Source organism: Puma concolor, chromosome B2 (assembly GCF_028749965.1).
Source record: "Puma concolor isolate L17-30 chromosome B2, mPumCon1.1.hap2, whole genome shotgun sequence".
NCBI lineage: Eukaryota > Metazoa > Chordata > Mammalia > Carnivora > Felidae > Puma > Puma concolor.
The window spans coordinates 80,016,539-80,043,849 of NC_141671.1; the positions used below are offsets into that span (position 1 = coordinate 80,016,539).

At 37.4% G+C, this 27,311-nt stretch overlaps 1 protein-coding gene across 3 annotated transcripts in view; it reads right to left on the bottom strand.

The window, feature by feature from the left end:
- RARS2 (arginyl-tRNA synthetase 2, mitochondrial) overlaps positions 1 to 27,311 on the bottom strand; it is an 82,690-nt gene that overhangs the window by 53,701 nt on the left and 1,678 nt on the right. For 2 of the 3 annotated variants that reach the window (XM_086707394.1, XM_086707392.1), the window contains exons 2-4: positions 14,838 to 14,911; positions 3,214 to 3,316; positions 1,577 to 1,660 (exon numbers count right to left, since the gene is read on the bottom strand). In XM_086707394.1, coding sequence (XP_086563520.1) covers positions 1,577 to 1,660; positions 3,214 to 3,316; positions 14,838 to 14,911 — 261 coding nt within the window. Of the gene's footprint in view, positions 1 to 1,576; positions 1,661 to 3,213; positions 3,317 to 5,563; positions 5,653 to 14,837; positions 14,912 to 27,311 lie in introns of those variants that run through there. The other variant, XM_025925369.2, reaches the window with a different exon arrangement.

Genomic DNA, 27,311 nt, shown 5'->3' on the forward strand with positions numbered 1-27,311 from the left:
TTGGTGAACTGCACTGTTTCCATAAAAACTGAGACTGATGGGGCACCTGGGTAGCTCAGTTGGTTAAGCATCTGACTTCGGCCCAGGTCATGATTTTGTGGTTCGTGAGTTCAAGTCCCACATCAGGCTTGGCTGTCAGCACAGAGCCTGCTTCAGATCCTCTGTCCCCCTCTCTTTCTCTCTCGCTCTCTCTGCCCCTCCTCCGCTTGCTCTATCAAAAAATAAATAAAATAAATTTTAAAAAATTGAGACTGCAACTGGAAGAAAGAGTTACTTACTTAGAAATGGTAAATTAGACTCAATGGTTACTAAATTGACATGAAATGTTATCAAGAGACCAACAGATTGTAGACACATTTTAACAAGCTCAAATTTTCTCCTGTCCTTGTGAATGATTTTGGTTAACTAATTTACCTTGAAGTAGGAGTGAAAAAAAGATAAAAGAAAAAAGTTCAAAGATCTAGAGACAAGCATGAAACACTAACTCTCCTTCAGAAGGATTACAGGGCTGATGGGCAAATGCCAATAAACTATATAACCTTGGTGAGAAATTATACTATTAGAAATTTTGGTTTTATAATTATTTTCAATTCAGGACTGCAGCATTGACTAAGTCTGACCAACTCAATACCAGCGTACATATTTTTTAAAACAACAGACCAAAGCATGCATTATGATAAACTTTAAAGTTAAATTGAGACGAAACTCTACACAAAAGATCTCATACCGTGCCTATCCAGGATTACTTATCCTCCATAAGCATACATGAGACCCAATTCCTTTATGTCATTTCCCCAACTCCTCCAGGCCTACCTGAGTATTCTGATCCTTCTTAGGCTTATTGTATCAATCCACCTCGTTTGTTGTTCTTTTGTTTTGTTTTTTAGAGGTGGGGAGGGGCAGAGGGAGAAAGAGAATCCTAAGCAGGCTCCACGCCCAGCGACCCACTTTGAGATCATGACCTGAACCTAAGTCAAGAGTCAGAGCTTAACTGACTGAGCCACCCAGTCACCTCTACCTTTTTGTTTTAGTATTTGTTTTATTAAAAGAATAAGCTGTCTCATGGTTTCTTCTATATAAATCTTATGCGTCCAACAGATTACAGGCTACCAGAGAGCCAAAATCAGCAGTACTTTTCGTGTATTCCATACAGAGTCCGTTAACTCATTCAACAATAGTTATCTCACACATACTGCATGCAAGGCATTTTGCTAGGAACTGGGGATCCAATAGTGAGAAAAACAGATGCTATAAGCCCTGATGGAAATTAGAGTTTAAAGGGCAAGAGGCATTAATCAAATAAAAAGAATATAAACCAGCAACTAGGATAACTTCTATAAAGGAGAGCTATCCAGTGCTAGTAGAGCACATATATGAAGAAGACAGAAAGGCCCAACCCAGGAAATACCAAGAGCTGAAGGATAAGCAGGAGTTAACTTGGGGTGGCACTCCAGGGAGGGTTATCAGAATGTGCAAAGTTTTGAGGCAAGAGGAGACGAAGTTTAAGAACTGAAGGAAAATCACATAGCTAAATCAGAGACTAAACGTGCATAGCTGGAACAGAACCCATTCTTACCTTTGTTAATAGTTCTCTGTTTATTTTGAAATTTACAGTCCCTTGACCAGTGCTGATTTCACTTACCACTGTATCACATTTTAGCTGAAAAGATAAAAATCAAGTAAACTAGGTATGTTATAAAATAGACATATTGAAATTTGTAATTTTTATTTTTAAATTTTTATTTATTTATTTATTTATTTATTTTTAAGTAGGCTTCATACCCAATGTGGAGCCCAACAAGGGACTTGAACTCACAACCCCCGGAGCTAAGATCAAGAGTTGGACATTCAACAACTGAGTCACCCAAGCACCCTGAGATTTGTAGTTTTAATACTATCAAATTGGAGTCCAAAGGCAGCCAAGTGCATCATATCTCCCAGTCATTGTATCTGGACCTGGGCGTTAGCCAATCTGTTTACTTTTATCACTCTATTTGGGTAAACAACATTTTCTTTGTTTCTGGACGAGACCACTATTCTTTATTCAGAATCTCTTCCTCTTTCCCATTCCCTCACCTCAAATTCTCCCAGCATCACTTTATGCCCACCTTATGTGCCTTGACATGTAGTGAACTCTTTATCTCCCCTACCCTGTGTAGAGATTACTTCAAAAAAAAAAAAAAAAAAATCTAAAAATTTTTCTCTCCTACCTTGCACGAGAGCCACAGAACATGCCATTCTGTCAGGCCCTACGCTGAAGCACTTGTATCAACACATGAAATAGAAATCATTTAAACCTTTTGTCCTCATTGAATATACCTTAGGATTTTAACCTACTAGATTTAAAAGCACCTGATAATACCCATGAACCTTGAGGAGATACCTATTATCACTGAAGAGGCACTAGTCTTTAGTTTTAAGAACTCACAGTTGATGGGAGAAGAGACTAAGTATTGTAATTAGCACAATTCTACTCCTGGTGTACTTCCTGATAAAAATCTGGGTTGATTTTCTGATTAAATACTTGCTCAGCTACCAAAGCTCTTTGATTATACTCAATCTTTATGCATCTTTTTTTTATGATGGTGACTTTCATTGTTCCAATCATTCAGTGTGCCCAGATGCCTCTGTCTCACATGTAATAACTCTATTTAAAAAACCCTGTTTTTGATGGTATTACACTAAAAAGATTTGGTCATTCTCTACAATCCTTTCAACTCCTCTTTTAGATACCAAACCCATCAGAGAAATTAGAATGAAAGACGTTTATTAAATCATCTAGCCACTTCTTCTCTGCAATCATGATTCTATTTACATCTAATCATTTCTTCTCATATTTTAATGCTCATCTTCTCAGAAAATAATTTTAAAAATTACAACCCACTGCTCTAATTTATCAAGCGTGTTCTCTTAAATTCAGAAGTCCGTCCAGCTTCAATCTGTGAATTTAATTAACACTTCACTCCTCCTGTAAGTAGTTAATCAAAAAATTGAACAATGTCAGGTCAAGAGGAATGCTTTTTAACTAATTTGAAAAATCATCTTAACCTTACTGTACACAGCTAAAATGAATTTAAATTGTATTTTCCAAGTACTTTGAACAAAAAAAACCTATTAAATCATTATTATGGCTGAAATAGCTTGCAGAGTTTTTTCTTCTTTAAAAAAATAATAAGATTATAATGTCAAAAAAAGATAATAGTGCTAAAGTACCTTCTCTGCCAGTCTCGTGGCTTGAACTTGAACATCTGGTCTTGAATGGTCATTGTTGTTTCCCAATAGAGAATCCACAGAAAGCTGAAAATCAGCTACTTCTCTAAAAACAGAAATTGAAAAAGGAAAAAGCTATTATATCTTAAAAACATTACTAATATAACAACAACAAGGACAAGCCACTATGGGTTCTCCACATTGATACAATTTTATGAAAGGATTATGCTTTCAAAATATAAAGCAAAGAAATCAGAAATATCACCTTATATTTATTTAGAACTTTATCTTCTAAAATTCTTCCTCTTCTATTACCTAATCGTAGTTTTACAATCTGAGATAGGTAGCTCAAAGTGTAATGAAATTTTAATTGATATACAAACATCTACATATTTACCCATGCTGGAATATCTGATATTTAATAAGGAACTAGAGAATGAAACTCTATGGGCAGAATAAGTGGATAAAACTACTGTCTAGTCCATTGTCATCGAGACAAAAGAATGTATTTTAGAGGGGCATAAATGAACTTTGTTATCATTCTTGAAACTCAGGGACATGCCTAAAAAACCCTGTGTGGTATCTGTTTCACATTACATTAAACAACTGGTCAACAAAAACCACTAAGAATTTTCTCAAGCCTGGTTTGTGGGATTGAGCCCCACTTTGGGTTTGCGCTGACAGCATGGAGGCTGCTTGGGATTCTCTCTCCTCTCTCTCTGCCTCTTCCCCCAGTTATGTGTCCGCATGCACATTCTCTCCTAAAATCAACAACAACAACAACAACAAAAAGAATTTTCTTGAGCCATTTCTGTGCTGGGCATGGAGCCTGCTTAAGATTCTCTCTTCTTCTCCCTTGGTCCCTCCCCAACTCATATTCTCATTCTCCCCCCTCACCCAAAACCCCAGGAAACAAAAAAACAAAAAAACTAGAAGAGTTTTCTTGAGCCTTAATACATTATCCAGCAACCTAATACGGATTATACTTACCAACCCAAACTCATCCACTAAACATTTCAGCTATAACTGCAGACCCAAGTTCATCTATTAATCAGTCTCTGTGTGATCTTAAGCACTTTGCTTAACTTCTCTTGTACCCTAGTAAAATGGTGATGATAATGGTACCTATTTCACATTGTGCTGAGAAATTAAGTCCTGAATAAATAATACTAATCTTAGTTCTGATGTTAAATAAAAATGTTAAACAGTCCTGAGTCCTGAGCCCTGAGGACATGACAATTCAATTTCTTAAAGACTAAGTTTAATTGGGGAAATTTACATAAGGTTTGAATGTATTTATTCTTACCAAAGGACTTTGATAGTTTACCACATATTTGCACCAATAATGTGGGAAATTGAAGAAATTAGTTTAACAAGATGGGAATAATACATGAACACGCAAAGATTTTTTAAAAGGTTAAATAGAGGGGCGCCTGGGTGGCGCAGTCGGTTAAGCGTCCGACTTCAGCCAGGTCACGATCTCGCGGTCCGTGAGTTCGAGCCCCGCGTCGGGCTCTGGGCTGATGGCTCAGAGCTTCGAGCCTGTTTCCGATTCTGTGTCTCCCTCTCTCTGACCCTCCCCCATTCATGCTCTGTCTCCCTCTGTCTCAAAAATAAATAAAGGTTAAAAAAAAAATTAAAAAAAAAAAAAAAAAAAGGTTAAATAGAAAGTAGTAAGAACAATTACGATATTAAGTGAAATTATACAGATGTGAATATACCAGAGATTAAAATTTTGACATATAGCTAGGATACTTTACATGAGTTGTAATAGGACTATATAGGTAGAATCGCTCTCAAACATCCAGGAAACACAAAGAGGTCACGTGATCTTCTATAGTTTAAAAAAATTATGAATAAGAAGCATCTATAATTTTATCTAGACATGAATGATAAAATAATGAAATTTAATTAAAAAATTTTATTATCTTAGAGGGCCCAAGATGGAGGAATAAACTAGAAATTTTATTTTGCATCTCTCCTCCCTGAATTACAGCCAAGATCAACACTAAACCATCCTGCACACCTAGAAAACTGATTTGAGGATTAACACAATAATCTGCACAACCTGAACCACAGAACTTGGCAGGTACGCAGTGCGGAGAGGTGAACTAGGGGAGAGAAGCCGTGGAGGGCCAGGAGCTGTTCTTGCTTGCGGAGAGAGGATGAAGATATGCAGAGAGTATGGGAAAGCATCTCACCCCCCCACACCCCGAAAACAGCTGGAGAAAAAAGAAAGAGTATGCAAAGGACTGAACAAAAAAAGGGAGAAAGGAGAAAAGAGAGGGTTTAAATTCCATTAAGACTCTATAAACAGGGGGAGTGCAGAGTCTGAAACTCTGCAGCTTGATACCTGGTGGTGGTCTGGTGGGAAGGGCGAATCCCTGTGAGCAGAAAGGTGCAAGGGGTCTTCAGGACACACGGGAAGAGGCGGTTCCCCTGCTGGGAGGATATTTGGGAGAAAGGGTGAGGCCATCCAACAAACAAAGGTCCCAGCGGACCCTGGAGAACATTTGCTGGTGCTGGAACAACGACATTACGTGGGAAGCCTGGTACCAGATGTGTGCTGTGATCTACCATAACCCCTGAAACACTGCTACTACACGATCATGGGAACTTCTTCTGGGGCAGACTGGCACCCAGCCACAGTCTCTGGGCATCAGCAGCAGCATGGTCCCATGAACACTCCTTGGGGTAGGCGGGCACCACGCCACTGGTCAGTGAGACTCTCCTCCAGAGAGTCATAAAGGGTCAATCTGCAGTCCCTCAGAAGTGAGGGGCTGGCAAACACAGCTGCATCTGAGACAAAACTCAGGAGGGAGGTGCTGGCTGGCAACCTGACGGCTTGGTCACGGACAGTGTAAAAGCAGGGAGTGGATGGAAGCAGGAGACAAAGGAGGAGTGCCTGACTGCTGGTTGGGGAGAACAGAATTCCATTACTAGAGACTGGGTACCTGGGTGACGCCATTTTCACTCCTCCCACACATGAGCATACACACCTACATGTGCCGCAAAAATCCACCCCAGTAGGCTAAACTGTGCCATCTAGTGGAGAATGGAGCCGTTACACTTAGCCCCCCCCCCCCCACAACTGGGCCAACCTCGTTCTTAAGGAACACTAGAAGACTCTCTGCTTGCTTAGTTTATGGACTATAAAATGCTTCATAGTTTGACTTCTAGGGGAAACTGATGTAATTTCAATCATATTTCAGTCTGTTTGCTGGTCTATCATTTCCATTTTTTTCTTTCTTTTAAAAATTTTTAAAAATGTTTTATTTTTGAGACAGAGAGAGACAGAGCATGAGCAGGGGAGGGGAAGAGAGAGAGGGAGACACAGAATCCGAAGCAGGCTCCAGGCTCTGAGCTCTCAGCACAGAACCCGATGCAGGGCTCGAACACACAAACCACGAGATCATGACCTGAGCCGAAGTCAGATGCCCAACTGACTGAGCCACCCAGACACCCCTCTTTTTTTATTCTTGAATACAGAAAGAGAATATCTATTTTTATTTTCCATTTTTATTAAAAATATTTTTAATTTTTTTCTACTATATTTTTTATTTTTCTTGTAAATTTTCCAAATTCTACTTTACTTCCATCATTTTATTTTGTTTCATTGTATTCATTTTTTTCAAGTTTTCAAACGTTTTCCTTTTTTTCTTTTCTGTTCCTTTTTTCTCTAACATATCAAGCTCCTTTCAACAACCAGACCAAAACACACCTAGGATCTAACATCATTTATTTGATTCTTCTGTGTGTTTTTCCAATTTTTTAATTTTAATTATTTTTTTACCTTACTAATTCCTTTATTTCCTTCAAAATGACAAAATGAAGGAATTCACCCTAAAATTCACCCCAATGAAGGAAGAAAGGACAGCCAGGGACTTAATTAACACAGATATAAGCAACATGTCTCAACAAGACTTTAGAATCCCGATAATAAGAATGCTAGCTGGGGTTGAAAACAGATTAGAATCCCTTTCTGTGGAGATAAAAGAAGTAAAAGCTAGTCAGGACGAAATAAAAAATGTTATAACTGAGCCACAATCTCGAATAGATGTCACAGCGGCAAGGATGGATGAACCAGAGCAGCGAATCAGCGATAAAGAGGACAAACTTACGGAGAAGAATGAAGCAGTACAAAAGAGGGAGACTAAGGGAAAAGGGAACGATTTAAGAATTAGAGAAATCACGTGACTCATTAAAAAGAAACAACATCAGAATCATAGGCGTCCCAGAAGATGAAGAGAGAGAAAAAGGGGTAGAAGGGTTATGTGAGCAAATCATACCAGAAAGCTTTCCTAACCTGGGGAAAGACACAGACATCAAAATCCAGGAAGCACAGAAGACTCCCAATAGATTCAACAAAAACTGACCATCAACAAGGCATATCATAGTCAAATTCACAAAATACTCACGCAAGGAAAGAAATCACGAAGGCAGCAAGGGGAAAAAAGTCCTTAACCTACAAGGGAAGACAGATCAGGTTTGCAGCAGACCTATCCACAGAAACTTGGCAGGCCAGAAAGGAGTGGAAGGATGTATGCAATGTATGGAATCAGAAAAATATGCAGCCAATAATTCTTTATCCATCAAGGCTGTCATTCAAAATAAGGAGAGATAAAAAGCTTTTCAGACAAACAAAAACCAAAGGAGTTTGTGACCACTAAACCAGCCCTGCATGAAATTTTAAGGGGGACTCTCTGAGGGGAGAAAAGACGAGGGGAAGAAAAAAAAAAGACCAAAAGCAACAAAGACTAGAAAGGACCAGAGACCACCACCAGAAATTCCAGCTCTACAAGCAACATAATGGCAATAAATTCATATCTTTCAGTACGCACTCTAAATGTGAATGGACTAAATGTTCCAATCAAAAGACAAAGGGTAACAGAATGGACAAGAAAACAAGATCCATTTATATGCTGTTTAGAAGAGACCCACTTTAGACCTAAAGACATCTTCAGATTGAAAGTAAGAAGATGGAGAACCATTTATCATGCTAATCCTCAACAAAAGAAAGCCAAAGTAGCCATACTTATATCAGACAATCTAGATTTTAAAATAAAGACTGTAACAAGAGATGAAGGGCATTATATCATAATTAAGGGGTCTATCCACCAAGAACTAACAATTGCAAATATTTATGCTCCAAATGTGAAAACACCCAAATATATAAATAAATTAATCACAAACATAAAGAAACTCATTGATAACAATATCATAATAAGGGACTTCAACATCCCACTTACAACAATGGATAGCTCATCTAAACAGAAAAATCAACAAGGAAACAACAGCTTTGAATGACACACTGGACCTGATAGACTTAACAGATATATTCAGAACATTTCATCCTAAAGCAGCAGAATACACATTCTTCTTCAGTTCACATGGAACACTCTCCAGAATAGACCACATACCGGGACACAAATCAGCCCTCAACAAGTACAAAAAGATCGAGATTATACCGTGCATATTTTCAGACCACAACACTATGAAACTTGAAATCAACCACAAGATAAAATGTGGAAAGATAACAAAACTTGGAGAGTAAAGACCATCTTACTAAAGAATGAATGGGACAAACAAGAAGTTAAAGAGGAAATTAAAAAGTACATGGAAGCCCATGAAAATGATAACCACAGTCCCAAACCTCTGGGACGCAGCAAAGGTTGTCATGAGAGGGAAGTATATAGCAATCCAGGCCTTCCTCAAAAAGGAAGAAAGGCCTCAGATACACAACCTAACCATACACCTTAAGGAGCTGGAAAAAGAACAGCAAATAAAACCCAAACCAGCAGAATAAAGGAAATAATAAAGATTAGAACAGAAATCAATGCTATTGAAACCAAAAAGCAGAACAGATCAATGAAACCAGAAGCTGGTTCTTTGAAAGAATTAACAAAATTGATAAACCCCTAGCCAGTTTGATCAAAAAGAAAAAGGAAAGGACCCAAATAAATAAAATCAGAATAAAAGAGGAGAGATCACAACATAGCAGAAACGCAAACAATAAGAAAATATTACGAGCAATTATATGCCAATAAAATGGGCAATCTGGAAGAAATGGATAAATTCCTAGAAACATATACAGTACCAAAACTGAAACAGGAAGAAATAGAAAATTTGAACAGGCACATAACCAGTAAGGAAATCGAAATAGTAATCAAAAATCTCCCCTAAAACAACAGTCCTGGGCCAGATGGCTTTCCACGGGAATTCTACTAAACATTTAAAGAAGAGTTAACACCTACCCTCTTGAAGCTGTTTCAAAAAATAGAAATGGAAGGAAAACTTCCAAACTCATTCGATGAGGCCAGCATTACCTTGATCCCCAAACCAAAGACCCCATTAAAAAGGAGAACTTCAGACCAATTTCCCTGATGAACATGGATGCAAAAATCCTGAACAAGATACTAGCCAACCGGATCCAACAACACATTAAAAAAATTATTCATCACGACCAAGTAAGATTTATACCTGGGATGCAGGGCTGGTTCAATATCCACAAAACAATCAATGTGAGATATCACATCAATAAAAGAAAGGACAAGAACCACATGATCCTCTCAATAGATGCAGAGAAAGCATTTGACAAAATACAATTTCCTTTCTTGATAAAAACCCTTAAGAAAGTAGGGATAAAAGAATCATACCTTGAGATCATAAAAGCCATATATGAAAGACCCAACACCAATGTCATCCTCAATGGGGAAAAACTGAGAGCTTCCCCCTAAGGTCAGGAACAAGACAAGGACGTCCACTCTCACCACTGTTATTCAACATGGTATTGAAAGTCTTAGCCTCAGCAATCAGACAACATAAAATAATAAGAGGTATCCAAACAGGTGAGGAGGTCGTCAAACTTTCAGTCTTTGCAGATGACATGATCCTCTATATGGAAAACCCAAAAGTTCCACCAAAAAACTGCTAGAACTGATCCATGAATTCAGCAGTCTCAGGATATAAAAATCAATGCAGAGAAGTCAGTTCCATTCTTATACACCCACAATGAAACAACAGAGAGGGAAATCAAGGAATTGATCCCATTTACAATTGCACCAAAAACTATAAAATACCTAGAAATAAACCTAACCAAAGAGGTGAAAAATGTATGCACTGAAAACTACAGAAAGCTTATGAAAGAAATTGTAGCAGACACACAAAAATGGAAACATTTCCATGCTCCTGGATAGGAAGAACAAATATTGCTAAAATGTCAATACTATCCAAAGCAATCTACATATTCAATGCAATCCTTGTCAAAATAACACCAGCATTCTTCACAGAGCTAGAACAAATAATCCTAAAATTTGTATGCAGCCAGAAAAGACCCAAATAGCCAAAGCAATCTTGAAAAAGAAAACCAAAACTGAAGGAATCACAATTCCAGACTTCAAAGTGTATTACAAAGCTGTAATCATTAAGACAGTATGGCACAAAAAATACACCCTCAGATCAATGGAACAGAAAAAATGGACCCACAAAGGTATGGCCAACTAATTTTTGACAAAGCAGGAAAGTATATCCAATGAAATAAAGACAGTCTCTTCAGCAAGTGGTGCTGGGAAAACTGGACAGTGACATGCAGAAGAATGAACCTGGACCACTTTCTTACACCATACACAAAAATAAACTCAAAATGGATTAAAGACCTCAATGTAAGACAGGAAGCCATCAAAATCCTCGAGGAGAAATCAGGCAAAAACCTCTTTGACCTTGGCCACACCAACTTCTTACTTACCATGTCTCTGGAGGCAAGCAAAACAACAGGAAAAATGAACTATTGGGACCTCATCAAAATAAAAAAACTTCTGCACAGTGAAGGAAACAATCAACAAAACTAAAAGGCAACTGACAGAATGGGAGAAGATATTTGCAAATGACATATCAGGTAAAGGGTTAGTATCCAAAATCTATAAAGAACTCATCAAACTCACCCCAAAGACAAATAATGGGCAAAAGACATGAATAGACACTTCTCAAAAGAAGACATCCAGATGGCCAACTGACACATGAAAAAAATGCTCAACATCACTCATCATCAGGGAAATACAAGTCAAAACCACAATGCGATATCACCTTACACCTGTCAGAATGGCTGACATTAACAACTCAGGGAACAACAGATGTTGGCAAGGATGTGGAGAGAGAGGATCTCTTTTGCACTGCTGGTGGGAATGTAAGCTGGTGCAGCCACTCTGGAAAACAGTATGGAGGTTCCTCAAAAAACTAAAAATAGAACTACCCTATGACCCAGCAATTGCACTACTAGGCATTTATCCATGGGATACAGGTGTGCTGTTTTGAAAGGGTACATGAACCCCAATGTTTATAGCAGCACTATCAACAACAGCCAAAGTATGGAAAGAGTCCATGTGTCCATTGATGGATGAATGGATAAAGAAGATGTGGTATGTGTGTGTGTGTGTGTGTGTGTATGTATATATATATGTGTGTGTGTATATATATATATATATATACATATATATATACATACATATAATGGATGACACACACAATGGATGACGATGAGGGTATTATGCTAAGTGAAATTAGTCAGAGAAAGACAGATATCATATGACTTCACTCATATAAGGACTATAAGATACAAAACACATGAACATAAGGGAAGGGAAGCAAAAATAATATAAAAACAGGGAGGGGGACATGAGACTCTTAAATATAGAGAACAGAGGGTTGCTGGAGGGGTTACAGAAGGGGGCTAAATGGGTAAGGGCCATTAAGGAATCTACTACTCCTGAAATTACTGTTGCAGTATATGGTAACTAACTATTGACTAAATAAGTAAGTAAATAAATATATAAATTTATATTAACTGAGAAAATATTTTTATTATCTCAATAGAAACACAAATATTTCCCATTTGTTCAGTGGTAGAGGGACAAAGAAAATCATCATTTTAGTCTATTAACAATAATTCACACTAGGAATATTTCAAACATGACTTCTGAAATTATATGAAGGGCTATTTGCCAGCAAGGAAGGCCCAAAAGAGAAATAAATGCTTCAGCGGTGTGTATGTGTGGGTTATGGTGAGTGGATCAACCAGAATTGACTTACTTCCCTGTTTTCCTTTTAGGGAGCTTTTAGTTATATATCTACAAGGAAGGTTTCCTTTGTCTATTTAAAGAGGTACGTATTGAATGTGAATTATGTAAAAAGTCAGAACCGAAAGCAATCTAAATGTCCATCAACAGGGGAGCATTAGAGTATTATGTAGCCACTGTTGAAAGTGACATTTACCAAAAAAGAATGATGTCAAGGAAAAAGGGTTCAAAAATCATACATACAGAAGTTTTATAGCTATGTTTTTTCAAAAGTTGTAAGACACAGGGTACTTAGGTGGTTCAGTCGGTTAAGCATCCAACTTCGACTCAGGTCATGATCTCACCATTCGTGAGTTTGAGCCCTGCATTGGGGTCTGCGCTGACAGTCCAGAGCCTGAAGCCTGCTTCATATTCTGTGTATCCCTCTCTCTCTTTCCCACCTTGTTCACACTCTCTCTCTCAAAAATAAACATTAAAAAAAATAATAAAAATAAAAGTTGTAAGACACATTCAAAGAGAAATATGAAAACTACATCAACTTGTTAACATATTGGGGGTTTTTCCTTCTTATTCTTCTGTATTTTTCTGAATTTCCTTAAGATTATCTCTTTTGGTTTTGTGATAGAAAAATTAATGTAGCTATCAAAATAATCCATTGTGAAGAAGGAAAGTGGGTACAGGTACAGAGGAAACACAACTGGCTATGTGCCAATGACGGTGGTGATGGCACAGAGGGGTTCTAGAAACTATTCCCCTACTTTTATATTGTTTATAATTTAAAAAAAAAAAAAGGTTTTAAAAAGAAATAGCTACCTTTCCACTACTTCTGAGGAATTGCTGTCATGGTATTAGAGTGCAATTCACTGGCTTGAGTGTTACTGGCTGGTAACAAAGTCATTAATCCTGTGTATTACGATCAGTATTAAACAGAAATTCCACCACAGCTGAATATATAATTGAGAGAATTAGGAGACCTAAAGAAATTGATTCATAAGGTATTAAGTAAACCATACTGATAACAACAACAAAAAGGACTTAAGCCTCCTGACACTTAACAGCATTTTAGTACCGTAAAGGATACTTAAGTTTGTGATGGCAAAGCAGTAGAGATTCTTTTTATTTAAAATAAATTTAATATGCAGAATTTTAGACTTGTAGCCTAAAAAAATTTTGAAATCCCCCCTAATATTGATTTTGTATAAACCAAAGATATAGTAAGTATAGCATCATTAAAGTAGAGCTACCTAAAGGAGCTTCAGGCAGGTAAAGAAAATCGTATTCGAAAGATGGGCCAAGATTGCTCATCTTATTAAAGGTCTTTGAAACATAAAATAAAAACATATATTTTTATTATGCAAAATGCCATTTACAGATTTTATGAAATAGGTAACTGGCTTGGAATATTATATTAATTGATGTGTAATTATCAGATCTCCTTGTCAGTCCTTGCCTTTGTTCTTAGAACTTAATATAAAGCAAGTTGCAGCAGGCCACTTTAAAGATTCTTTCAACAAGGCCACATGTAGCCTTTCTCTTCCTCTTCCATTTATCTCTTTGTCTTATTCTGAGAACAATAATATTTATCCTACCCTATCTTAAAATCTTGACAAAGTTAAGTGGACAAAATATTAGGACATAATGATACTGATAATTCTATCTTTACATCTTTCCAAAGCTTAGGGCTTAAATGCTTACTATGTAGCTAATTTCTTATCATTATTAATTGACCAAAAGGGTATTCTGGCTAGATTTTGTAGCCAAATGGTAAATAAATATCATTTAGAAGAACCAAACTCACAAAGAGATAGATACCTTCCTGTATCCAAGAAAGCAACTACAGGTTGGTTATATGTAACCAATAGTTCTCTATCACTGAGAGTCCTCAAATGGAAACGAACAAAAAAAACCCAAAACCCACAAAAAACCTAGCAGGTAAACATAGTACAACAGTATTCAAGCATCTAGGTATATAATCTCAAAAATACCTTCAAAAACCCTGAAATTCTTTTTTTTTTTTTAATTTTTATTATTATGTTTCTTTATTTTTGAGAAGCAGAGGAAGACAGAGCACAAGAAGGGAGGGGCAGAGAGAGAGGGAGACACAGAATCTGAAGCAGGCTCCAGGCTCTGAGCCATCAGCCCAGAGCATGACACGGGGCTTGAACCCACGAACCGTGAAATCATGACCTGAGCCAAAGTTGGACACTCAAGCAACTGAGCCACCCAGGCGTCCCAAAACCCTAAAATTCTAACCACAATCTTAGTTCTTTTATTTGCTGTCACAGAATTCAATTTTGACCTTGTTCCTAATTTTTCTTAAATATTTTGACATAATTGTAGTTAACAGCATAAACATCAAACAACATGAGACTTCTAATTTAATATACCACATCAGAGTAGGTACAATACAGATTTTATTATTTAAATCAATGGAATAATAGGTTACATCATATTCCATGGTTAATTTCAAGGTCTATTGTATAAATTGAAGAATAACTTTTTTTTTGTATATTGACAAAGTCAGCAACATTTTAAATTGTTAAAAATATACTTAACTCTTTTCTGGAAATTGGAACTGCAGATATTGACTTGATCAAGTTTTCTGGTGGAAGATCCAAAAGTCTGGAAAGCTAATGTTAAAGACAAAAACAAAAACAAAAAGAACAGAGAAAGACGGTTATTAGATTTGTACCATATTCAGTGGAATACTGCTTATCAATAAAAAGAATATTCAGATACTTGACAACTTAAATGAGTCTCAAATGCACTATGCTAAGTGACAAAAACCAGACTTAAAAGGCTAGATGGTGTATGATTTACTTACTTGACATTCTGGAAAATCCAAAACTGTAAGAATGATGAACGAATAGATCAGTGGTTGCCAGGGGTTGAGGTTTAAAGTAGCAAAAGACTGTTCACCAAAAAGGATAAATTTTGTATTTGTAAATTTAAAAATAAATGGTATTGGTGTACCTGGATAGCTCAGTTGGTTAAGTGTCTGACTTTGGCTCAAGTCATGATCTTGCGGTTTGTGAATTTGAGTCCCACATTGGGCTCACTGCTATTGATGGAGGAGCATGGGGCAAGCTGAGGGCAAAATACAGGCTGGTAGACCCCTCCTCCCCCAGGTGGAATATGTGTGATATTCCTCGGACACTCCTGGCTACCCAAGAACTAAGGAAAGAGGTTTAAGTGCTTGCCATGGTAACGTGGGAAACTAAGGCAAATGAAACATTATATTCCCTTACTGCATACAACCCACTGAGAAGTCATTGAAACTGGCAGAGTGACCTCCCTCTAGGAGCTCAGCTGCCTCGATGATGACCCTTTGCTAGGGGCAAAACAGAACCTTAGCTTAACATTACCCCAACCTCCAGAATCCTGTTAAGTCAGCTTCCTTTATCTCAACTGCCCCAAGATATATGCTGGCAATCACAGTCCAGTTTATGGCCCCCTGATATGCATCTCAAGAGTCTCATGACTGAGGTTTTATTAAACAGTAAAAAATGGTGTTTCCCTAGCAACTGCTACTCCCTGAAGGTCCTGGAAACCTTGCTTCCAAAATACCTTAGAGACTTACTCTATCCCTGACCCCCTCCCGACCTGAAGGTATATAATGAGTTACCTCTCACAGCCCCAGTGCAGCTCTTCCTGCCCATGGGTCCTGTCCCTACGCTTTAATAAAATCACCTTTTTGCACCAAAGACATCTTCAAGCACTCTTTCTTGGCCATCAGCTCCAGGCTCCCCACCATCATCCCAAACTTCATCATTATCAGCAGAGTCTGCTTCAGATCCTCTGTCCCCCTCTCTCTGCCCTTCCTGCATTTCCTCTCACAAAAATTATTAAACTTTTTAAAAATAATAAATAAATGGTATTTTATTATTTATTTTTTTAATGTTTGTTTACTTTTGAGAGAAAGACCGAGCAGGGACGAGCAGAGAAAGAGGGAGACAGAGAATCTGAAGCAGGCTCCAGGCTCTGAGATGTCAGCTTAGTGCCTGATGTGGGGCTCGAACCCACAAACCGTGAGATCATGACCTGAGCTGAAGTCAGATGCTTAACCAACTGAGCCACCCAGGTGCCCCTAGATTTTCTATCTTAAGTACAACTAAAGTCTGCTGGCTAAACGAAAAACAAAAAACTTAGTTACAAAGGTGAATTTTAAAGGATTTCATCTGATAAATAAGTTGTGAACTTAGGTAATACAATGTTTACATTTAAATGAAAAACACAAAAAACTTTGTTTCCAGTAAAAAAGAATCTAACTACACAGTACAGTACTACCTGGCAACAAACTTTTCCTAAAAGTAAATTCTAAGACCAAGTTATAGTCACATGAAGATATAAATACCGAAATAAAAAATACCTTCAATAGCAGTTTTACAGAGGCACAAAAACATTATTATAGGATGTAAATTAAAAAGCCAAAATAAAGAGATTGAGGGAAAAGGAGAAATATGGGGAATCACTGTTTACAATGGGCACAGAGTTTCAGTTTTACAAATGAAGAGTTCTGGAAAAGGTTGATGGTTATGGTTGCACAACGGTGTGAATGTACTTAATGCCACTGGACTGCACATTTAAAAATACTTAAAATGGTAAATTTTATATTGTATAGATTTTCCCATAATTAAAAACAAAACAAAAAACCTAAAGAAAGACCCTGGGATGAAGTAGTGGAAGGAGGCCTTCTTTACATAATCTCCCACGTCCCACCCATTATCAAAATAAAATGAAAAGGATGGAAGAATGGAGAGGAGAAAGAAAGGATGGTAGCTAATAAAAAGGGTAGATTGTTGGTTCTCCAGCAACAAATATACAGGATAGGCACTGCCCAAAGTTAGAAACTTCGAAAGTGACAGCCAAGAAAAGAAACAGCAGATTTTGAAGAGGAATGAAGCAGTCTTGTTTGGCAAGGCTCCTAACTTGAATTAACAATTCTCATTAATACCTCAATCTGGAGAGAAAAAAAATAAATTCATTATTTTATTTGACATATTATTTATATGACCAGAGGAAGATGCTACAGAGCTGTGGGAGAGAATGAGTAAAACAGAGAAGTGAATTCCAGTACTTTTCAGAAGTGAAGATTCTAGAGCAGCACACTAAAGTTTTCTCCCAATGGAAACAATATATTCCCCAATTAAATGGAGCAGATTCTTTTTTTCTTGAGACAGACAGACAGACAGACACACACACACACACACACAGAGAGAGAGAGAGAGAGAGAGAGAGAGAGAAAGAGAGGGAAGGAGGGAGGGAGAGAACGTGTGTAAGCATGCAAGTGTTAGCAGGTGGGGTGGCAAAGGGAGAAAAGGAGAATCTCAAGCAGGCTCCGTGCCACCGTGAGATCATGACCTGAGCTGAAATCAAGAGTCGGACGCTTAACCAACTGAGCCACCCATGTGCCCTGAGCAGATCCTAATATGGTTTTGTATGGGCAGTAAGAATCAGAAGGGGAACTTTTATAGGAAGATGAAAAAAATATTAGAGCAAGCCAGCAAAAATTTAATATGCCAAGTCAGAGTTCATGAGTAATGTATACAAGTCACCATGACCTACCTACCAGAGAGACAGAATGGAAATCCCTAGAGTTTATATTTTTTTGTAATCATAAAAGCAAGGTGAGCCAAGAAAAAAATCTCACATGGAGAATGAAGTCACCCATACAATGCAGGAACAAAGTGTGGGCAGAGCTGTCAAGCATGATCAAGATGAAAAGTAGGTAAAACAAACAGGCAAACTCAAAGAGGTGGGGAGGGAGGAGACAGAAGTCCAGATGGTCAAATAACTCTTGTTTAGGGGCACCTGGGTCACTCAGTCGGTTAAAAGTCTGACTTTGGCTCAGGTCTTGATCTCATGATTTGTGAGTCTGAGCCCTGCATCAGGCTCTGTGCAGACAGCTTGGGAGCCTGGAGCCTGCTTCAGATTGTCTGTCTCTGTCTCTGTCTCCCTCCCCGTCCATGCTCTCCCTCTCTCAAAAATTAAAAAATTTAAAAAAATTAAAAAATAACCGAACGAATACAAAAACATTCATCCAAAGTCTTCAAGATTTGTGAACACAATAAGGATTTTTAAGACAAAAAAAGATAAAAAGGGAATCTAAAAATTAAATGCAAATTGACAATAATTTTTATTATACAATTAAGAAACACAAAGGAACAGTCATAATTAAAAGAAAGACACAGAAGGCCGATAATTAGAGAATACAGATTTTAAAAAACACAAATGAAAGCAATTAGAGGACAATAAATAAAATTTGTATAAGATAATCCAACCTTAGGATAATTGGTGTCCCAAAAACACAAAAGAGCAGCAAAGAAGACAGGAAAATAAGTACAATGGTTCTCTAGCACTCCAGCAACATAAGAATAGAGAAATAAAACCCAAAGTCACACTCTTCAAAAACTGATAGCTAAGGAAAGATGCAAGAGTCTGAAGCAGAATGGAGCAGTCTTGTGTAGCAGGGTTCCTAACTTGGTTTCTCTTATCAGAAACTATAGAGATGAAATCAACAAAACCCATGAAAATTAAGAAATATTCATAGATATATATCTTGACTCTCACAAAAGCAAGGCCTGAGAAAAGAACTATGTGCAGGTAGTTTATTTGGGAGGTGACTCCTGAGGGCATAAGTGACAGATTGACAAGAGTGAGAAGGAAGGAGAAAAAGTTAAAGACTGCTGTCAAGGTCACTGCTACAGGCAATAAGGGCTGAATTTCCATAGCACCTCCCAAAAAGCACACACAGTATCTACCAAAATTGGCTATCTAAAAATAGGAAGCAGGAGTTTCCATTCCCCATTGATTGAGGGCTGCTTTTTTTTTTCTTAATGTATATTTATTTTTAGGAGAGAGACAAAGTGCAAGCGTGCACAAGTGGGCGAGAGGCAGAGGGAAACAGGATCTGAAGCAGGCTCTGTGCTGACAGCAGAGAACCCAATGTGGGGGACTCGAACTCACAAACCACATGAGATTGTGACCTGGGCCGAAGTCAGACACTTAACTGACTGAGCCACCCAGGCTCCCCGTGAGGGCTGTCTTTGAGGGTGTTAACTCTGCCACACTTGAGCTGGGCATAGGCTTGAATCAGCAGGCTATTAGACTAGATGAGGTGCTGTTAGAAATAAGTGATTGGAGGCAGATGTGAAACCAGTCACATAAGTGGCAGTTGGAGCCAAGCAAGGTGTGACCAAAGTGATAGGAGATAAGGCAGAATACTCAATAAAATGGAAAATTTCCCTGAAATGAGGAGCTAAATCTAAATTGTGGTATATTACTACAACGACACTGAGCAGTAAAATGAAAGAACTAGACCTCTCCATGCATTATTACAGATACATCTTTTTTAAGAAATTGAGGCTAAGAAACAAAAAACCCAAGTTGCAGAAGGATGATTACAGTTTGATTACTGTGAGAAATGAGCCCACTGACCCAATCAAAGGAGGGATGGGGAGACTTGGAGCACAGTGAAGTGAGGCTTGTAATCAATTTTCTTGCAAGAGCAGTGTCTGATGGACAGACACACTTGGGGCAGTTACAGCAGACAATTTATCTTCTACCCTGGTTCCTCTTTGGTTGAGTACTACAGAGGTTACAGCTTTACCTGGAAGTCGCCTATGCCCATGTAAGGCAAAAAGTAGTCTGACTGGAATAAATGTACATTTCTTGAGGTGATGCAGAGATGCCAGTTCTTTGGTGCATGCTCGTTGCAAAGCCCATGAAAAATAAGCCCACGAAATGGAGAGGGTTAAGAACAACCAGGAAGTGAAGTGTCCATGGGTTTGGGACTCCACTGGGTATGGGGAGGGGGGAGGGGGGGTGGCTGGTACATATTTCCAGTAGGTTGTAAACCTATTGTTAACTAGACAGAACAATTTTATTTGGTGTTTCTGAAAACGAATCATCTCATGTAATTCTCACAATTACCACTTACATTAAATGTAATAACTTGCAAAAATATACTATTTAGGGATACATCCATAGGTAGAAAGTGACATGCACAGATATAATAAACACAAAATCTTACATGTGAGGAAAGAGTTTTTGGCCAGGGATAGGTACCCAGAAGATTTAATAGTATTTGTAATAGTTTATTTTTTAAGTTGAGTGATGGGTACATATCAACTATATTTTTCTCCATGGTGAAATATTTTATTAAAAAAAGAAAAACTGAATCTATAGATCAATATAAATTACTAGGTCAGGAAAGCATAATAGGGAAAATTCAACACTGAAAACACATTCTGCTTAAGTTACAAAATTTCAAAAATAAAGCACCCAATCAAGAAAACTCCAGGGATGAAATAAATGTACTGTACTTTGTAGTCATATTATCTAACCACAAAGACCATGATCTTGGTTAAAGTAAATAATTTAGTAATGATATTATATACAACTAGATTCACCCACAAGAGAAGGTGTAAACCGATATGTTTGTTTCACCTGCTCAGTTGTTTTTTTAATCTGAATTGCCAACATATGAAAATTCATGTTTTAAAATAACATTGGATTAAATTCAAAATCAGAACTAACGAATCTGATGTTATTGCTTTATTTTTAAAATGAAGATTTTTGATCTTATTTCTAAACATGCTAATTTTATAATGATATAAACCTCCTCTATATATTTCTAGGGATATTTTATTTGAGAAGTCAAAATTTCTTTAAAACAACAAATTAAAAAAAAAAAAGGCACCATGAACCCTTCTGGAAGATCTGCTTACAAAAAAATCCAGCCAATTAAGCCATACCTCGGGAAGAGGATTGGAAGGAAGCATCTTATCCAATTCAATGTAAAATGAATAGGAAGCAAGTTGTGCAGATATGGCTAATAGACAGTAAGTGCTACACACTTTGAGAAAGTTACCCAAACAAATTAGGAAAGGTAGAGGAAAGTTATACCAACCGGAAAAGTACTAATGTCCTTATTTCTTAATGGCAAGGGTTGATACTATCTAAATTTGAAGCATCAAAAATTTTTAAAGAGATCCAAATTGTAATGTTTTTCAAAATCTCTTTTCATAAAGTAGAGGACTCACTTAGGAAATATAGCAATAATTCTTTGAGTTACATTTTGGTTTCTTTTTCTTTAAGCACAAGCAAAACTGTTTAGTATTTTCAACTTAAAAACAGCATTTTGGTTACGGGGAATCATAATACTATTATGCATTTCGTAGTTGGACATTTTCTATCACAAAATTAAAAAAAAAACCCTCAAAAGCCCATTACAATACAGCCCAATTTTTGTAAAAAAGCATATATACTCTTCCTTTTTTTCTGTGTGTATATCCTCCAAGAAATGTATCTCAAATAAAGTTCAACCAATGTTGATACTGATTACTTATGGAGGAGGTTTTCCTTTTAATTGTTTGCACCTTTTTGTATTGCTTATTTCTTTACAATGACCACACATTATTTTTGCAAAAATGAGATTTTTTTTCTTTACCAAAACACAACTTTATATAAAAGTACTGTTAAAAAGATTCCTTTTGGAAATGAAGCCATATGGTTCAGATATGTAGCTTTCTGGTTATCTAAGTTCATGTGGGGCTAAAACATTCACCTAGAATAATGGATAAAATTAGTTCCCCTTTATTTTTTAATTTTTTTTTTTGACTATTTATTTTTGAGAGACAGAGCGTGAGCAAGGGAGGGGCAGAGAGAGACAGAGAGGGAGAGACACACACACACACAGAATCAGAAGCAGGCTACAGGCTCTGAGCTGTCAGCAGAGCCCGATGCAGGGTCGAACCCACGAACTGTGAGATCATGACCCGAGCCGAAGTCGGACGCTTAAGCGACTGAGCCACACAGGCGCCCCAAAATTAGTTCCCCTTTATAAAGGCTCTGGGATTGTAGTGGTGTGAGGAGGGATTCAAAATACCCTAACCTCAGAATTCTGAGGACAGAATGTAATAATGATAAACATTTATTGAATGTATACAATGTACCAAACATAATCTAAACACTATGTACAATACTAAACACTGTTTGAATTCACTGAATCCTAATGACAAGACTATAAAGTAAATAATTTTCCAGATTTTACAGAAGGGGCAGAGAACTTACATACCTGTCAAAGGAGAGGGTAGATTTAAACCCATGTCTTCCATGGTCAATGTTCTTAATCATTATAACTATGGTTCCCACATTTTGTTGCACAGTCCACATCGGAATGACTCACAAATCTTTAGAACACACTGATCCCTGGCTCCCACAGCCAAATATGCTGGTATGACCTGGGGAACAGGATGTAAAAAGTTCTCTGGTCTATTCTAATATGCAGTAAAGTGTGGCAACCACACCGCACTATACCTTTAGGTTTCCTGGTCTTTCCGAGTTGGTAGTTATCAAGCCTGGAGGAACATCAGAATCACCTGATGATTTTTAGAACTTTGTCCCCCACCTCACCCCAGACCAATGGGCCTGGGCTTAAGTATTTTTTTTTTAAATATTTATTTATTTTTCAGAGAGAGAGAGAGAGAGAGAGAGAGAGAAAGAGGTATAGAGAGAGTGGACAGAGGAAGTGAAGCGGGCTCGGCACTGACAGCAGAGAGCCTGCTGCAGGGCTCAAACCCAAGAACTGTGAGATCATGACTTAAGCCGCAGTCGGATGCTCAGCCTACTGAGCCACCCAGGTGCCCTTGGGCTTAAGTAATTTATAACGCTTCTCAGGTGATTCCAGTCTATAAACTAGGCTTGAGACCTGCTGCTTAGGAAGGTACCAGCAGTCTCTCCTCACATTACCAATCAGTGCCAAGGCTAGTGAGTGTTTTTAATGAGAGGAACATCTTTCAAATGGGTGGGGCACAAAAAAAAAAAAGAAAGAAAGAAAAATTAAGAAGCACTGTCAAGTGGTCGAATGTCAGAGAGCATGGTTTTTAATTCACCTACATTCCCATAGGTCTACAATTATTCAGGAAATCATAAGATTTTCTTTAACTGTCTCTGAACTTGGATTTAATGCTTTCTCTCATGAGAATGTTGCCTATGGGTTTCCTTATACATTTCCTTTCTTCTTTTCCCTTCAGATAAAGGTGTTTCCCTGGCATTGGGCTTCACCTAGGACTACCGCAGGTAAAACAAGGGCCTATTGATAATTACCTACTTGAGACCTCAGGATGATGAAAGAAAAAACTTCTACAGAATAAAATATACTAAAAATTACTCAAGGAGGATAATAAGACCACAACAATAAAGCTCAAAATTTTAACAGAGAAATAAAATCCACGAAATATTAAACACATTCCTTGAGAAGTAAACTAAATAACCCAAATGAATAAGGAGAAAACCTGAGGTTGAAAGCAGGGAACATTTAAGAGAGCACAAAAGTGAAAATCCACATATGCCAGATCTGGCTTGGGAACTTAAGATCAGATTCTAATGTGTAATATAATAATGGCCAATATGTATCGAGTGCCAACAATGTACCAGGTACAATTCTAAGTCTTAGATTTGGCAATATAGCCTCAGAGATTTTAATATAATCTTTGACTACAAGGGTATCCAGTATGAGAAAGCACATTAATTAAGGAGCTTGTGGGCGGTTCTCAACCATTCCTTTTCCCTCAGACACACACGATTCCTACCCCCAGTACCCAAGTACTGAACACAAAGCCAAAAAAAAAAAAAAAAAAAATTCCTATCATTCTGGTTCTAGACAGGTTCTAAATTCAATTAGAAATTAAACTTACCAGATTCAAGATCGAAATCTCTGATAATTTCATAAAAACTCTAATTTTGCTAATGAAAATGAGATCCTTATGCTTTAGCAGTCATACAGGTAGCAGAACTGATATTTCTTAGGAAAATTAGCTCTGCATTTTTATCCATGTAATAGTCTATAGGCCATGAGTCTCAAAATTCTTAAAATGTTATCAATCACTCTTCCAGATCTTAAATTACTTAAACTGTTTCAATTACCCGTGGTTATTCCTTACTTCTGACTCTCAAATATAACCAGGCCAGGTATGTACATTTGCCAGCAAGAGCCAATGCACAAGCATGCCCATATTTGTACAGACTTTCTTCAGGTACAGGTCTGGATTAACTGACTCAAATTGGCAGCAAACCTGGTAACAACTGAAACTTCAGGGTACAGAAGAGAACTTCCCAAAAGATTGGGAAGGCAAGTTATTACCGACTATCTATAATGAAAGAAATTTAGCACAACTCTTGAATAACTTGTAGTTTTTTAAGCAGAATGGAATGCTGGTGGGCGCGTTAGAAGTACGTGTTAGGAGAGAAATACACATCTAGACAATTCAGTCATTCAGCAAAATGTTAATAACTGGTGAATCTGGATAAAGAGTATATGGAGTTTTTTGCACTATTATCATAACTTTTCTTTAATTTTGACATTCAGAATTAAAAGTAAAAAAAAAAAAAATGAAAATGAACCAGCTGGATTTATTTTAAACTTAACGTCAAAACCTAAGTGAAAAGAGAAAGGGAAACAAATCTATACTCTGCCATTATGTTTCTGAGACAGATATAGTACTGACAATTTTACACAGGCTATTTTATAGAATATAAAGAATTAGAGCTTTCAGTCAAAAAGCTAGGTTTGTAGTTCAACTCTACAATTTCGCTGCTCTGTAACTTTATTCTTTTTATCTTCCAGAGTTTCAGTGTCCTCCTCTAGAAAATGGAGATGATACAAATAGGATGATTGAAAAGATTAAAATATCACAATATCAAGTACTGTACACTTTGTGTGCATACCACAGTCCTAAGTGATGGGAGACAAAATCTCTATAGGACTTCTAGGTTTCTGTGTGTCTTGTAAACATGGCATAAAATCTTTTCAAAGATGCACGTATAGCAAACAGATCTGTAATACAGAGAGTCCCACTGCAGAGCAAAGGGGAACGTGCCTACTGCCCATTCTAAAAGACTCGGGGCTCCTCTCCTATGTAACACGGCACACTACCTGTGCAGGTATCATCTGACCTTCCTCACATTGCCCTGTGGAAGAAGAGGTGTCTGGGGAACCGATACAAGCAAATGTTGATACTGTGACCACTACTATTGCTGTAATAAAATCCTTTTTTCACCAAGGGATCTCATGTTTTCTGCCACCATCAATGAACTGTGGTAAAATAGGGTAAAATCCCAAACCCTTCACAGTTCTTGACACTATACACCTTCCGTTAACATTTATGTCCGTAGATCTTATCAACAGCCCCATAAAGTTCAGCAAAAACACTGCATGGTACAAGTGAGATATTTCACAAATGGCAGTTATTATTGTCTTCATCATCATTAATCTTTGCAACAATCCTGTAAACTTGGAATCAATACCATCATTTTATAGGTTAATTAACCAGCCAAGAGTAAGTCAGTCACACAAATGGAAGGACTACAATTTTAATCCTTTCCAGTTTTACCATGTTATCTCACAGCTTTGAAATTATGAACTCATTTGGCAAAGCTGCAAACCTTATATTACATCACCAACAGCTACTTACTCTTTAAATATTTATTAAACATCTTCTGTTTTAGGCACTTTGTTGGTGCTAGGGAAATAGTGAATCAAACATGCTGTCTTCATGAAGCTTATAGAGAAAGCATACACCAAAACAAGTAAAACAACTAATTCCCTAAGAATAATTAGCTAATGAAGTAATTATTAGCTCTTGCAAGTGTTATGATGGAAGCAAACAAGGGTCTGAGACAGAGAGCAACTGGAGGACACACTTTTCAAACTATAGGTTGTTGGTTGGGAATCAATCCCAAGCAGGACTTTCTGAAAAATGCAGTATAGAAAAGAATGCACACACTTTATAAGGTAAGTTATTGTTTGTGAAACTCTGATCTTGCACAATAAAATCATTTCCTTTAGGCACAGGGAATAATCTACGCAATGGTAATGGAAAGGCCTTGCTTCGTTAGAAAAACAAACTGTGTGGCTAGAATCCTATAGAAAGAAAGAATAGAGTGGTATGAACTGAGGTTGGAAAGAAAGATGTTAGGATTCCGGTAGAGTTTAAGCAACGCAGTTTTAATTAGGTAAGTGATGTGATTTGATTTACATTTGAGAAGTCACTTTTCTTGGTATAAGGAGGATGGATTTGAGGGACAGCAAGTGTGGAAACAGACCTATCAGAATGTTGTTGTAAGTAGCTTGATTTGGGAAGGGAAGGGCAATAGGGATATAAGAGTGGGTGGATTCAAGATATTATTTTGAAGGCAGAGTCCAAAGGACTTGCTGAAGTGAGGCCATAAGAGGCATACTCTAAATTTCAGTCATATGCAAATCTTGTAGTTCCAAGAATATACCATGCTCTCCATGTGTCTGTGGTCTACACACATGATCTTCTTGGAATTTCCTACCACTCTCCAAGTTCTCACCCTATTGACTTGGTACACTCCTACCCATCCTCCTTTCGGGACTGAGCCCCAACATTACTTTTCCACAAAGCATTCCCAGACATTTGGAAGCTGTCTTCTCCATATTCCCTTAGCACTTCACACATGCTTTTAATACACTGGTTACAGACTACAATTAGCTGTTATACATGTGTTTCACCAAATTAGTCTGGAGCCATGCCAGGGCAGAAATCATATTCTATGCACTTTCAGCCTTGGGAATGATGATAGTGTTTAAAAAAATGTAGATTCATTAATCAAAATTTGCTGAATGAACGTGCCATTTCCTGTAATACATTCCTTCATTCCTAAACTGTCAAAGGACCCTCATTCATAAAGATATGTATTGCACATATTTTTATTTAATCCTTCAGATCATCCTTCAATGACTCCATATTTGAAGAAATATGTATTTGCTTAGTTTATGCTGCCATACGAATCTATGAGATTCTGTTTAATGATCAGATTGTGCTTCTTGCCTTCATAAAAGAACTATCACAGTATATAGTAAAGGGCTGATTTTGAAATTAGATCTCTGTTCAAAAACCAACTCTTCAATTTATTAACTATGTGGACTGGCTATGGGTAGGTTTTTTTTTTTTTTTTTAACGTTTATTTATTTTTGGGACAGAGAGAGACAGAGCATGAACGGGG